This window comes from Phalacrocorax aristotelis, chromosome 1 (genome assembly GCF_949628215.1).
Source record: "Phalacrocorax aristotelis chromosome 1, bGulAri2.1, whole genome shotgun sequence".
In the NCBI taxonomy this organism is placed as follows: domain Eukaryota; kingdom Metazoa; phylum Chordata; class Aves; order Suliformes; family Phalacrocoracidae; genus Phalacrocorax; species Phalacrocorax aristotelis.
Window position 1 is genome coordinate 194,279,679 of NC_134276.1, and position 15,186 is coordinate 194,294,864.

General features: G+C 38.7%; 1 protein-coding gene across 2 annotated transcripts in view; it reads right to left on the reverse strand.

The window, feature by feature from the left end:
• WASL (WASP like actin nucleation promoting factor) overlaps positions 1–15,186 on the reverse strand; it is a 50,953-nt gene that overhangs the window by 22,483 nt on the left and 13,284 nt on the right. For both annotated transcript variants that reach the window (XM_075081205.1, XM_075081204.1), the window contains exon 2: positions 911–1,045. In XM_075081205.1, coding sequence (XP_074937306.1) covers positions 911–1,045 — 135 coding nt within the window. The remainder of the gene's footprint in view (positions 1–910; positions 1,046–15,186) is intronic.

The following is a 15,186-nucleotide window of genomic DNA, read 5'->3' on the forward strand; positions in this document are numbered from 1 at the left end:
CTGCAATAAAGGAGACTTCCGGTCTCCCGTTACTATCTCAGGCTTGACTTGGAAACAGTTAACTTAAAAGGAACAGAAATTTCACCTTTTTAGGAAGTTTTCTATATTTAAATGGCATTATAGTTCAGCACCCAAGGAACAGGTTTCTCACTAAGTCTAATAGTCAAGTGACACACAGTCAAGCACAAGCGTCAACTGGCAAACCTGAACAAATCTGAGAGACTTCAAGCACTGAATGCCGACAGATAAGGAGCTGTTCCTGGCTGTAGAGATAATGGGGATCTTTCCAAAGTCTCAGCAAAGTCAGTAGGACTTATGCTTCTCAGTACCATTTTTGTTATGAGAAAACATCTTGGACACTTCATCTCTTATTTCCACTGTCTTGAGTGAAATATTATAATAGGACAAAGGTCTTCAGTATGAGTATACATATTGTGGAGGGAAAACAAAACAAAAACTTGTTTTTCCTGCAGTTTTCACATGTATCACACTCATCAAGAAGACTGTTTCCACCCATACAGAAGAGAGCATCTATTTTGTTAATATCATCCAAAGTAGTGTCACCTGCTAGAATTTTGACAGCTATCCATATCAGTGACACTATACTAACTTCCAATAGTTTGACTAATCAGATCTGTAGAGGACAGCTTTTGTGAGCTGTAAGAAAATTGTATCTGATATTTAATTCATCCATAAAAGCTGACATCTATGAAATAGTTTAAATTTTGAATACTTGAAAAAGTTGCACTTGCCTATTAATAAGCACTGCAATTGCACCGCTTAAAGTACAACCATGTACTTAAAAATTTCTATGAGTTTGTAGCTACGACAACCTACACTCATTCAATTAAAAATGGAGAATTAATACAACCAGGCTTAGAGAGTCTGAAAAAAGAAAAAAGATGCTTACCTTAATGTCAAATATTCTGATAAAATATGACCTCTGTGGATTATCCTTTACAAGGCAAGCTACACCACAGCATTTCTTTGACCACATGGCATTGCGATCTGCTGCATATACCTGAACAACAGCTGAAGACATCGTCTAAAAAGAAAAGGTAGCTATTACTTTTAAGGTAACAATCACAAATTCTACATTTCATCTTTTATCAAAGGATTTCTTAATTTTGTTCCTTGTTCTAGGCAGCAGCTTTGATGATTTCCCAGGTGGTAACACAGTAAAGTTCAAACAACCCCAAATCACTTCTATGCAAGACTTATACAGCTTAAGAACCCAAATGAACTTCTTGTTCTTGCTCATGAAAATCAGCAAAGAGACTTTGCCTGTAAAAGGCAGACCAGTAACTATGGTGGTCACACAGAGAAGCCCTATAGTGCAACTAAATTTCTTTCTGTTCAGTACTTCAGACTGGATGGAAATGCAATACTCAGGCAAGAACTCTAAGTTACACAGTGCCTGGAAACACTCCTGGGTACTGGAACACAACTGTCTACATTGCTTAATTGTTCAAATGGTGTCTGGCATGATTTTACCCTATGCCAACTAGCAAAATCCTAAAATTCTTGGCCATGGTTTGAGAATTCATATGAGCTAGGTTCGTTCCCAGTTGGCAACCTGAAATAGCCCTGTTTTCAAATTGAGATATTTTATTAAAAGACATGGAGATTATTCCACACCAGATTGCTTCAGTTACTGGGAATGTTTATTTCCTACTATGTATATGTCCTACCTCAAGAGCCCTATGAGGGAACAAAAATTGGAGCCTTTGGAAAATATTTATTTAGCAGCCAAGTCATAAGGACGTAAAGCTTAAAGGCTCTGTAATGGGACAAACTGGAGGCTGTCTAGCCCAGGATCTACTCTCCAACAGCACTAGATGCCTAGGTAAGAATACACCATTACACTACGGGGAATATACCCCCAGCAACCGGCAGGTTGGAGCTCAAAGCTCCCCTGAGCCAGCATACGTGTTTCACAGCACATGTTGGATTTTTTCCTTTGTGAATTTATCTAATCGTCCTTTGGACCCATGTGAACTTCTGGGCAACACAACACTGGGCAGGACTATTTCACAGTGCACTTATACACTGTGTGAATAGCTAGCTACTTTTATCTAAGAGTTTGCCACCTGCTAGTTTCAGTTGACTGTCCCTCCTTGCTGTTACACTAGGAGATGGTGTTAATGGTTTCACAGTTGTCTCTCCAAGCTGCACATGCTTTTATAGATACTTGTCACACTTCGCTGCCCTCTAAGTTCTCTACTATTTAGGAAGTGATACTAGTTTTAAGTCATTCCTGTACCAAGAAAAGGAAATATCATTCTACACTTTAATTAGCCTTGTCACTCTCACATGGATCTTACCTAGTCCTACTACACCCTTCTTTGATTGGAGAGGAGACTTACGCAGTATGAACCCAGTTTGTTAGCCTTTTGAACATAGGGTCACAATAACATTGTTTTTTGTTTTCTTCTCTATTTCTTTCCCTGTAAGTCAGAGTTTATTTCTTTTTTCACTATGGAACATTAAGCACATGTTTTCATAGATCTGTTAGTTTCAAGACCATTCTGGAGGGATCATATCTAGTGAGAGTAATGAGCTCCATATTAGGTTTTCCCCACCAGCTCTAAAAGCATTGCTTTGCCTTTATCAACACTGACTACCCGCCAAAACAGTTGACATCTAGACTGCAGACATGTTTTGTTGCATTGTGAGATTATCTACTAAATATCAACATCACCCATGTAACACTTTTCAACTGGTTTAAAATAGCCAAAAGAATAACCTAGGTTTCATGGGATTTTATAAGGAAAAAAAAAACCTTCCGATTTTGTTAAAATGGAGTCAAAGTAATATAGCTAGACTGACAGCTACTCCTTGGGGAAGCTTTATAACCTTTGCTCAAGAACTGTGATGTACCTTTCACAAGTCAAGATATAATTCTGTTCCTCTGTGAAACCACCTCTACAGAAGCTGTCAGACTCACTATTAATCTTTCTGGTAACCTACAGAAAAAGTTAAAGCATGACTGATTGATGAAAAGAAAGCTTTGCAGTTGCCTCCTCAAATACTCTACACTTAGTTGTAGAGTGAAACTTTTCTCCCTACAACCTACAGAGTAATACAAATAATCTAATCATAACTGGGCTCGTCAAATGAATAAAAAGGGACCCTTGCATTAGCCATACTATCACAACTAAACAGTTAGGTGACATTAACTTGCAGGTATAGGAGATGCCATTTTCACCTTTATTTTGCAACAGGCAAAGACTTAGTTTTGGGCACAACTGGCCAGATTTTATCCAAAACTTCAGCTAACAGCCTTTTCTCTCATTTCTCTAGTATCATCTCATTGTTAAACTGATAATCCTGTAGACACAAGACAACAAAAACGAGCACAGGTGGGCCATTCTTCTGTTGTAATGAAAGCATCACGTTCAACTACAGCAACTAACTCGCTGCCCATGCAAGACGCCTTCTCAATCCCCTAAAACAAGTCAAGCCCCACTAACCTCCTCCCAACAGGACTACCCACAGAAATGGGTGGTCTTGTCAGGAATTATGCAATGTAAGTGCAAGCCACAGAAGACAGTGATCTGTGTCAAGAAAGGGCTCCCTATGTGTTGCTTCTTATCGTATCTAGCAGCAAAAGTACCAACTGGATTATCCGGGTAAACCAGTAACTGTCGTAACTCAATGACAACTGCGTATAAAACCTTGAACCAGCACCTGCCCCATGAGTAGACAGAAGAATAGTTACACAAAAAGGGTGTCCTCATTCTGCATAATCACAATAGATTTAATGTATACTTGGATACCCTATGAGTAGACCTTAATTTACAAGTTAGAGAACAATTACACTGAATCTGAACTAGGTGTTGTTTTGTTTTGAGGCCTACCAAGCTTAGAGTTCAATTACATTTTAACTTACTCATTAGCACTGTGTGAATTCCTAGTGTTAACAGACTGAGATGAGGCTTTCATGTGTCAGAACATATAATTACAAATTCCACTGTTACACCACTAACATTTTTTTTATTAAAAGGACAATACAGGGAAAAAAAATACAAGGTGCATTTTTGTGGGGAGGAGGACAATAAAACCCAACTCCTTTTACTTCAGTCACTCTTCATTTTCATCATGCAGAGCAGTGGTGCCATGCTTTATGCTATTCAGCTTCTGGAAGACAGGTGGCAAAAATATTTAATCATCCACAGCCTTTGGAAACTTACAAACTTACCAGCAAAATTTAAAACTTGAGAAAATTTATGAACTATAAAACTTCATCTACTGCTACTCATTATGAATCCTAGCCACATAAATTCATTTTTAAAAAATCAGCTGTAATTGCAGAATTGCAGCATCTGAGGACATTTACGGAAATATCATAATTTGAGTATTCTGCTGCATTTTCTGAATGAACATTCACTTTCTCTATTTTGAAGCCAATTAATATACCCAGCTCAGTTTCTCACAGCATTCTTGAAGAGAATGTTCCGTTTAAAAGTATTGGTTCTTTAAAACTATTTGTAAATATTTCTTCACAGGAGGTCACACCACCGATTTTACACACAGAATTGAACACAACTGCCATTAAATACTCAACATGATTAGTGCATTTTTTCTGAGATACAGTAAGTTGATTTGTTACTTAATACTTAAGGTTATTACTTTTTTCAGGAGGAGGATCCTGAAGTTGGCACTACTGCTTTGCTTAACAGTTTTGGAAAGGATGGCTAAGATGCATAGGGGAAAACAATAAGGTAGCCCACCAAAAACTGATGGGCCATGGAGATGAGAATCAACACCTCTCAGTTCCCTTTACTTTTTCCACAGTCAACCTCCAGCTGGAGGACATGCCATTGATTCCAGGGACCTGTCACACCCCTCAAACTGATGAAGCAATGAGTCTGCTGTTGTCAAGCTATTGTACACTGGCTGCTTCACTGGCAGAGCTGGTCTCATACTTGGACACACATACTGCAGGATATGTGTTGTCAACAAAAGGATCATGAAAACACCTTTTGTAGGCAGAAGGTGCCACAACTAGTATCACCGCACATTTGTGGAATATGAACATAGCAGCCACTGATAGTTTCCAACTGGGCAGCATATAGCTGTGTACTTGGATCAGCTTCTGCTGTGAACATTTGCTGCAGCAGCCTGTCAAGTTAATGACTTGCTGTAACACAGTGTTTCTCAAAAACAGCAAAGCAAGCCAACACAGACAATGGCAGATCTCATTGCTTGCGGTTGACATAGATTGTGAAAAGCTAAGAAATTGTTTTAGTGTCTGTAGTTTCCTGCATAGTGGGCCAAAAGTCACAACAAAGCAGCAGCAGCAAAACTAAGGCTGGAAGAGGATATTCAGCCACCTCAGTATACACCAGAATAGAAAGCATTTCAAGACCCGTCGGGATAGGGTTTTTTCTAGTGTTCATGTACAACTGACAACTGCTTGTGGTGCAAAGATCGAAGACTCATAAAATGACTTTGGTTGCCTGTGACCTCTGTAAGTCTTCCAAGTCCAACCTCTGGCTCACTGCAAGCAAGGGTAATTAAAAGCCTAGAGTTCAAGTTGCTCAAGGTCCTGTCCAGTTAAGTTTAAAGGCTACAAATCACCTCTGGCAAACCTGTTCCAGTGCTTAATCACTCCCATTCTAGCGCTTGTAAAAATGCAACTGAGTTTAATGTATTCTTCTAATGGTTCAGTATTGTTATGTGTTACATGTTGATGGTACTACTGAAGGCATTTGCAATCAGATAATTGATTTGCACTTTTTCCAATTTTAAGAGTCATTGTTTTTCCAATAAAGGTGCAGAACCCTACACACATAAGTAATTTAATCACACATGACAGGCTTGCTTTTCTTAGTTAGCCTTCCCAGCACCTGGAAGTATTGGAGAAGCACCTGGAAAACTGGGGTGGGGGTGGGGAAGACCGTGCCCTGTACCATAAGAATACAAGCAGTAGCAGCTGTTTCCAAGAGGAATAACCTCTTTAAAACAAACAAACAAAAAAAACCACACATGCTGATACAATGCATGTAGCTTCTTCATGAAGTCAGTCAGAAGACTTCTGGTCTGAAATCCTCAGTGAACACGATTAGCTACTTTAAGATTTCTGTGAAAAAAGCTATGGTGAATAGCTGTGTGCAATGCAAACTCTCTAAGAACAGAAATAAATTCTTTTATTATCTTTTCCTTAAAGTAGATATCTGGAAAAGTTGTCCTGATCAATACTATAGCTGGTGAGAAGGTACCTGTGGCAGGCATTTTTTTAAGACCTACTATGGTGGAAATACTTATTATGGCTAAGCCAACATGCTGAAGCCTGACCAGGTGATGCTGTGTGCTCCGGGGTTACTCATTTCTTCTTTGATACAAGACCAGGAAGAGAGCCCACAGTTTGTGTTTAGGGTGACTGTTCAAGAATAAAGGGCTGTTATTCATTGACATTAAAACCGTGGTATGTAATCTTCCCCAGACAGCAGGGTTCAGGAAAAGAGACATACTAACGTCAAGTACCACTTCACTGTGGAAAATGCTTAGGGACGTGTAACTCTAATCTTGCCCATAACAAGGACGGGAAGCTTCAGTACCAAGGCAAACTAATAGCCTAGCTTTATCTGTGTCATGGAAGGAGTTACAGGAACTTAAGACTCACAAATGAGAAAGAGAAGCAGAAGTAGAATGCAGGGTAGCCTACTCTATAAGAAATCAAGCCTAATCCACAGAAAATTAGGTAGTTAGAACTCAGTGGTTGACATTTCCTTCTCTAGATTACAAGTATTCTGCAGAAAACCCCCAAAATGTAACACCAACAAATCAAGCAGTAACATGCTTGAAATCTTACTTTATCTCAAAAAAGGCTTATGTTTAAGCAACGACACATTTAAATGTTGACACTTCAATAAATCCACGTTATTCAAAGCAAACAAAATTGGAGTTAGACAGTGAAAATACCTTCCCGTTGTTCTGCAATTACCTTATCTTCAGTGTCATAAATATAGGGAGCTTCCAAAAATGTTTCTGCAGTGCTCACCACATCACTTAATACAGAAACAAATAAAACCTGCTGCAGGGACCAGGTGCTGGAACATCCTCCCCTTCTCAAGGAAAGGGCCTTCAGTGGCCTACACAACCAAGCTCTGCTCACTCTTTCTGGCAGTCTCATTTCCCTTCTGCACAGTGGTCCCATTTTAAGAGAAAATATAACTATTTTCTTGGCACTGAGGGTGTCTCCTGCCATGTGGGAACAGTGTGTTCCCTTCCTGCTAGGAAGGGCTGATAACCCACTTTCAGGGTGAATGTTCTCATCACCACGCAATCCCACAGAAGGCGCACACTGCAATCTCCTCCAACAGTGCTTTTAAATGAACTAAATAAGCCTGCCACTATTCAGATGATCCCTAACTAATTAGGCCACATAAGCAACACGCAAGTATGCTTCCCTAACAGCTTCCACATTGTATGTGGCAGAGGTGTTTGCTAGAGTAGACAAAAATATTTCCTAGGACTTTCACAGAAACTTAGAAAACTTGAGTTTAATTAGGTTCAGAATCTTAAAATATTTATTAGCCCTGGACAGTAGGTAATCCAACTCTCTTAAGCGTGGGTGTCCAGTATGATGATTTCGGTGCAATTCAGGCATAACAGCAAGAAATACAAACACAAAATACCACTTCTGCCAAACTGTAAAGGTCTCAATATGTATTCACAAGTGTCAACTTGTAATTACTTTTGCAGTTTTAGATGGGAAGGGATGGATAGAAAAAACATCACAAGGAGAGAGAAAAGACTAGTGACAATAAGGGCAGACTGCTTTTGCTTTCTGCTGACAACTTCACCTGAAAGGCCATGAGGATAATGGCCCCAGGTGACAGAAGAGTAAGTACAACAGATGCATCCAACTGTCTTTTTAGCCTTTTTCCCCTTAAGAATAGCTGATCACACTATTTATGGTTACTGCATCTTGTACAAAAAAAAAAGACTGTCTGACAGTACACACACACTTTTCTGTGGATAAAAATACTTTTCAAGGATTCCACAATATTTTGACTATGCAATTAGAGTTCAGTAAGTTAGATTTTGCAACTTTCAGACTGGGTTTATGATTTATGCCTTCACACCAGGTTGCCTCCAGAATCTTCACAGATGAGTCTGACATGTGATGGAGTTCATCCACTGGGGATCTGGATACTTCTTTATTTGCAACTTGTGTAAACAGTGATTGCTTCAATTTTTAAAGCTATTTTAGCTGTTAAAGATACATTTAACAAATTACTACTACTACTACTATCTTTAAAGACAATTGTGTATTGCAAAAAAGTTAAATTCAGATGCTACAGACAGGATTTTAAATTAGTTTCCCATAGAAACTAGAAATACAGAATTTCAGAAGTTTGCTGGCAGATTTCAACAAGTTAAGCAGCTGGAAACAATCTTTTAATTTTAATGCCATTTACAGGACATTATTTTCAGAAGACAGACTGATTGCTCCACAGACAGGAAAACTAAAGCAAGATTTCACATTATTTGACAGAACTGACATAAGAGAGCCTTTTGTAAATACCCAATCACATGAGAAAAGCTTTATTTGGTGCAAGCTGAAAAATTACTCAACTTAAGACACTAAGGCCTCACCAAGTCCTAATGCTTGTGAAATTATTTGCTACAAATCACCAACAGCATTCAATTTTAACCTTAAAGCTTGCTTTTTATTTCTTGATTTCCCATTATCACCCACTGATTTAAAAATGCACTATGCATAGATACTAAGAAATTAATTTTTTTCCTCCTATGAACAAAGTTAGGCTATGTTAAAAATAAAGCCACTGCATAAAAGATGCATCCTTTTTCTTATTTGAAGGGAAAACAAAGAGAAGAAGTTTTTATGAAATAGCAAAAAGCCATTTCAGGTATTTCCTATCATTTCTGAAAAATGAGGATCTTAATATAAGTTAGAAGACAGTTCCACACAACACAGAGCCCAAAACATTTAATGGATCAAGAGACCAAAGCATATTTAAAAAAAAAAAATATTAATACCCAAGAACAGATTCCCTGCCTTGCTCTGATCAGCACACAAGTCAGCTGCAATATCCTCACTTAAGATCTTTTACTGATGTGGAGAAGGTACCAGTGATCACTAAGTGATGTTACTACAAAAAAGGGGTGAAACAAGGGACTGCTGATTAACAAATCTGAACCACAGAAGTGCTTATCCAGACTTAAGTCTGCAGTTACTGTGCAAAGTGATCCTTCACTCCTAATCCTTGGTCAGCCACTTACAGACAAGCTCACATTTTTCTGAGTGACCTCAGATACAAGTTCTTTTACATTTCCAGTACCTCCCAGAACCCCCTGGTTCAGCTAGAGCTGGCCAACTCCTTTTCACTCATTGCTCAACTGCAGAGCACAGAGGACCAACAATTAAGATGTGGGTAAACAGCATAGCATATGAAACCAAATCAAGCAGCACAGGATTTAATTAAACAGACATGCTTTTATCACAGAATGAAGACATTTTTAAATCCTACAACCACAGTTCAGACAACATATGCAAGACTTCAGCCTTCCAGAGATATGACATAACCATAACCACAAGCACACTCCAGATTATAATATTCCAAGCTATCTCAATTTAACAGATAATTTTCCAGATGACATACACAACCTGGGGTTTTCATTGATGACTAGCTGAACACTGTCACTTCCTGTTTACCAGCACAGTATCATTAGTAGCTTACTCAGCTGCATCTTGCTGCTTAATGCTGCTGAAATCTTGGCTGGCCAGAAAGCAGCAGACACAGGACAAAACAGTTATTTCTGTTCTTTTGTTAGTTATACATTTAGTTACTTTCAGAACAACAGAAAGTGTGCTGCGCACAGGCTGTCCACAAGTTTGTCACTGTCCTACTGCCATGGAGCAAAAATTCTCATTACAGAAGAAAGGCATTTTGTCTTGCAGTTCCACTCCCACCCCCAGCCTCCCAAGACACTCCGAATCAAGCCATATAAGACTTCCTTTTCAAAACTCAGAGAATTTTTAGATGAAATGTTAAAGTCAATTTTGAGCCATTTTAAATTAATCAAGACTCCAAAGACTAGGATGATCCTTACACAAACAAAGCACTGTACAGTTATGTAGATTAATCTTTTTTCAAAACTAGGTTTCATGGTCATACACAGAAATCGGCTTGGAACACCAATCTGCACACAGATTCAATGCAAGAATCACGAGTTTAACCAGCTCCTTTGACTCAACATTCTCTTCTACAAGCAACCCATTGCTTTCATGCACTAAGGTCCTCTTTCTTCAGCCCTCACCAACCATTCCATTTTCTACACAACAACGTTCTTCCAGATGCTACATACTAATTCCATATTTGATGCAGGTTCTTACAAGCAGATCCTATCACCCACTTTGAACATATGAGAGTGCTTTAAGAAAATGTTAGAATTCAGACCCTTATCATCCATAAAAAAACCAAACAAACCTGGTTTGGTTTTTAAAAGACTTAGACCCACTGTAGTTTTTTTATAGGCCTACTTAATGGTATATGTATCATCATGTTCATAAGTAAAAATCTTCAGAACAACAGTTAAATTGATAAAGAAAAGATGTAAACCATAAGCCTCGAATTCCTGACTTATCCCAGCTCTGGAGTATTCATTAATGAGCCCCTGAAAATGCTATTTAGCATCTACCAGCACTCCCAGGTCCAGATTTAAAAAGAAAAAATTTAAAATAAGATATTTGCTTTGTAGAGGTGAGGTTTAGGTGAACTTCTCTTACGATCTTTACACTTGAGGACAGAAAATAAGGGATTTTTACTGCAGATACTTAGAGAACACTGAAATAAAACAGCTTAAGTTGTTTAAAAAGAACTCTTACAAAACATTACCTACATGCCAATATAAAACAAAGAACACCCTTCAAAATATTAACAAATTTGAGAAAAGGCTATTAAAAGTAAAACCTCTTGAATAATAGCCAGCAACTGGGCTTGCAATTGTGTATACAACTTGCGTCCTGTCCCGTCACGCAGACTCAATCCACTTACATAAAGGTACTTAGAGATGCAACACCCCACACACACACACTTCCACTGTGCCACAACTCAAGGTGTTTTAATTCCTTCTTCAGCAGTTCATGTTTGAGCAGAACAGTTATGATAATTCAAGTCAGATATAAGGAAACTCATAATTGTACCAAAGGTTTTTTTTTTTTAATACCAACAACTGAGTCTGCTGTGAATAAAGTTATTCCCAGTTACAGTCTTAAAACATAGATATACTACAGGGAAAAAATACCATGAAGATGTAGTAGTTGAATATGATCCCTGGCCGTATCCAAAGTTCATTCCAGGGATACAATGCTAAAAGCTCTTTCAGAGTAGAAGACTTACCTAATAGCGAAAGCATCAGCAGAATGTTTGGGAGACTAACATTTTTCATTTAGTTCTGGCAACAGCCTGTTGCATGATATTTGCGTTTATTTCTCCCCCCTGCCTCAGTTTACTTAGCTGTAATACAGAGATACAAACCCCTACCTTTGTAAAACACCTTGAGAACTACTGCTAAAAGAAAAAAAGTATTATGCTGCCACAGACAGAAATTTATTATTTTGGGGTGTGGTGTGTGTGACTATCATCCTCACTGCTAATAGCAAAGGTTAAGACAGCTTAATTCCCACATCACTAGTGTTAATTTTCTCCTCGATGCATGGATGTTAATTAATACCTGAGAGCCTATTCACTGTTTACTGTTTTAGATAAGGAAATGGCGATATTATTTTACCATAAAGGATGATGCCCCCTGAGTAAAGTGACATTCATAACACCTAAGAGTTACAATTGCCACTGCCAGTACGAGTTCCTTTGTAGCTCCTACACACTGCGTTTACCAACACTGTGGAGGCCAAAAGCCACTTAAATTCACCTGTGTGTAAACAACTAGCAGTTCAGAAGCAGTGTCACAGAATGGTGGTCTTACACAGCCAATTCTATGCAAATCTCAGGCTTAAGCCTAAGTCACCTATTTCGCTTTTTAACAAACCACAGCCGTAAATTCTTCGTAACAAACTTACTAATGCTTTTGAAAGTCATCATCACACTTTTTACAGAGTATATTTAACACTTGATTCTTCAGATGGAAGAATAAAAAACACAAGGCACATGACTCAAAAATTAATGGCAAAAGGAAAATTCATGAAGACATAATTTGTCATGTCTTAATGTTTAAATTTGAAACATATTTACATTTTTATGAAAAAAAAAATTTTTGCACCTACCTGGCATTTCTCAGCAGTCTCTTCCATGATAACCCTGACTCCTGAGCAACAAAATTCCTGAAGTCTTAGTATATAAAGATTGAGAAAATCATGACACCACACACCAGAAAAAAAAAAGGCATCTCATGTTGGCAATACCAGAGGAACCAGATAATCACCTGACAAAAGTAGTTTTGAAAACTAGGCACTCTATCCTAGTTCCAACACAGCCCTTCAACAAGGGCAATCATCACACCATACATTTAGGTTCTTTTATGAAGGATTAAGGCTACATAATAAAAAGTGCTACAGATAGTTTAGCTGTTGGCATTACTACTTATGCCGCTTTGAAACTGCATTAAGAGCTTGCCCTCAGCGATATCCTGTAGCACGGGCTCTGCAGCTCAAGATCTGTGTTTAAATTCTCAGGCCAGGTATTACAAACCCTCAATTTCTATGTAAGAAGATCTCCCCTGTACAATTTGTGTTTCTGTTACACTCTCCTCTTGGATTATCTAAATGAATAGTACAAAGGTAATATTTGAGTGTAGTTTATTGATGTAAAAAAACAAAAACAAAAACAAACCACCCCTTAAGGAAAGGAAGTGCTGAGTTTGCCATACTCAATTCTCAAGGTGAAAAAAAGAAATGGATACAACTGACCTCTGCCAAACTAGGACTTCCAAAAAAAGTTCAGACGAAGAACAATTTTGAAACTCAGATATTACCAGAGTTGACAACTTCCTTTCTGAACTTACTACCCACTACCTGAAAATAAATGCACAGAGGGCTGCTGAATGGGAAAAATAAAGCCAAAATTCTTCCTTTTAACTCCATAAGGTGCCAGAATGTTACTTATCACAAGGTTGCCTGCTCTGCTGGGCACAACCAGAAGAGCAAAAACTGTAAAGAATCTACTCATTTAAAGTGTTTGTTTATACAACAAAAACACTGTAGAAAGAGGGAAGCAGGACTGCACTTTTTTCTCTGCACTCAACACTTCAGTGTCCATGTCCAGTCACCAGTTTCCAGTTTAAATCATGCAATACTTATTTTTTCCTTCTGTGCAGACCTGGTAGTTCAATTTAACATAGCAGTACCAATGAGCAACCACAGGCAGAACTGAAGAACACAGGCAGTGGTATTGTTCTCCATCTTTTATACTTAAATATTCATAACTTTGGATGGGTCAGAACAAAAGCATTCCCACAAAAAAAATAAGATAATTAGCTCTCCAGTACTTCTGTGTTCCTGTTCATAACTTGTGAACATTGTTAAGCAGCAATAACAAATATGCGACATGAAAAGTTAAAAGTATGCACCAGACTGAATTTACAGATAATATAAAAATTATTTCACTCTCTTAACAACATTACTTAAGTAGCACTATATCTTGTGGGTGAAACAAAGCTTAAAGAAAAATCAATATTAATTAGATCAGTGTAAGAGTTTAGCATCCACAAAGTCACACCAATATCATTTTAACGTGAAAACAGTAGTGTTCAGAGGTGGGCCTGTGAGAACCTCATGAGATTCAATAAGGCCAAGTGCAATGTCCTGTACCTGGGTCAGGGCAACTCCCGGTATCAATCCAGGCTGGGGGATAAAGGGATTGAGAGCAGCCCTGCAGAAAAGGACCTGGGGTTCTGGTGAACAAAAAGCTGGACATGAGCCAACAATGTGCGCTTGCAGCCCAGAAGGCCAACCATACCCTGGGCTACATCAAAAGCAGCATGGCCAGCAGGTTAACAGAGATGATTCTGCCCCTCTGCTCCGCTCTAGCGAGACCCCACCTGCAGTGCTGCGTCCAGCTCTGGGGTCCTCAGCACAGGAAGGACATGGACCTTTTGAAGCAGGTCCAGAGGAGGGCCACAAAAATGATCTGAGGGATGGAGCACCTCTGCTATGAGGACAGGCTGAGAGAGCTGGGGTTGTTCAGCCTGGAGAAGAGAAGGCTCCAGGGAGACCTTATTGCAGCCTTTCAGTACTTAAAGGGGGAGTGTAGGAAAGATTTAGCAAGGCCTGTTGTGAAAGATCAAGGGGTAATGGTTTTAAACTAAAGGAAGGTAGATTTAAACTGGAGATAAGGAAGAGATTTTTTACAATGAGGATGGTGAAGCAATGGAACAGGTTGCCCAGAGAGGTTGTGGAGGCCCCATCCCTAGAAACATTCAAGGTCAGGTTGGACAGGGCTCTGAGCAACCCGATCTAGCTGAAGATGTCCCTGCTCACTGCAGGGGGGTTGGACTAGATGACCTCTAAAGGTCCCTTCCAACCTAAACCATTCTATGATTCTATGATTTTAACAACATTAGTTTGAGGTATTTTAAAAACTCTTAGGACAGAAGATATTTGTTTCAGAGAAGGCTTAGAAGACACATTAGGTCTAGAAACTGACCTTTACTCTTTTTGGCGAGTATGGTCTAAATTAATGAAATACAGCAAGTTGAGCCAAAATAATAATTTTAATGAAAAAGATCTTAAGATAGCTTTGCTTTTGATCCCAGTGAAAATGAAATACTGAGAACAATCTGTATTGCACTGGCAGTTCAATCAGCCAGTATCATTACCCTAATCAAGCATGGAGATCTGAAGCATTGCATGCTTCAGTTTCTGAACTACTTTTCTGCAAGTCTCTGAGTCTGTTCTGGAGCTGACACAGGCTAACATGCTTCATGTGACTGGTTCTTGCTGCTTGGGAGAACTGGCAACAGCCTTACTGTCAGGTCAAGAGTTTGCCACTTTTCTGAAAGCCTCCACTTGTGCAATGATAAGTTACAGTACTTTTATACCTGCTGTCTTTATACTGTCATATTGTTACACCACACTAACAGAATAAAAATGTTCATTAATACTGGTTGTAACCATTAAACAGAAAAAAGGGGTTATTAATGACATACTAATTAAATCTTTCAGATGTGTAATGCCTTTGGAAATGAGATATTCCT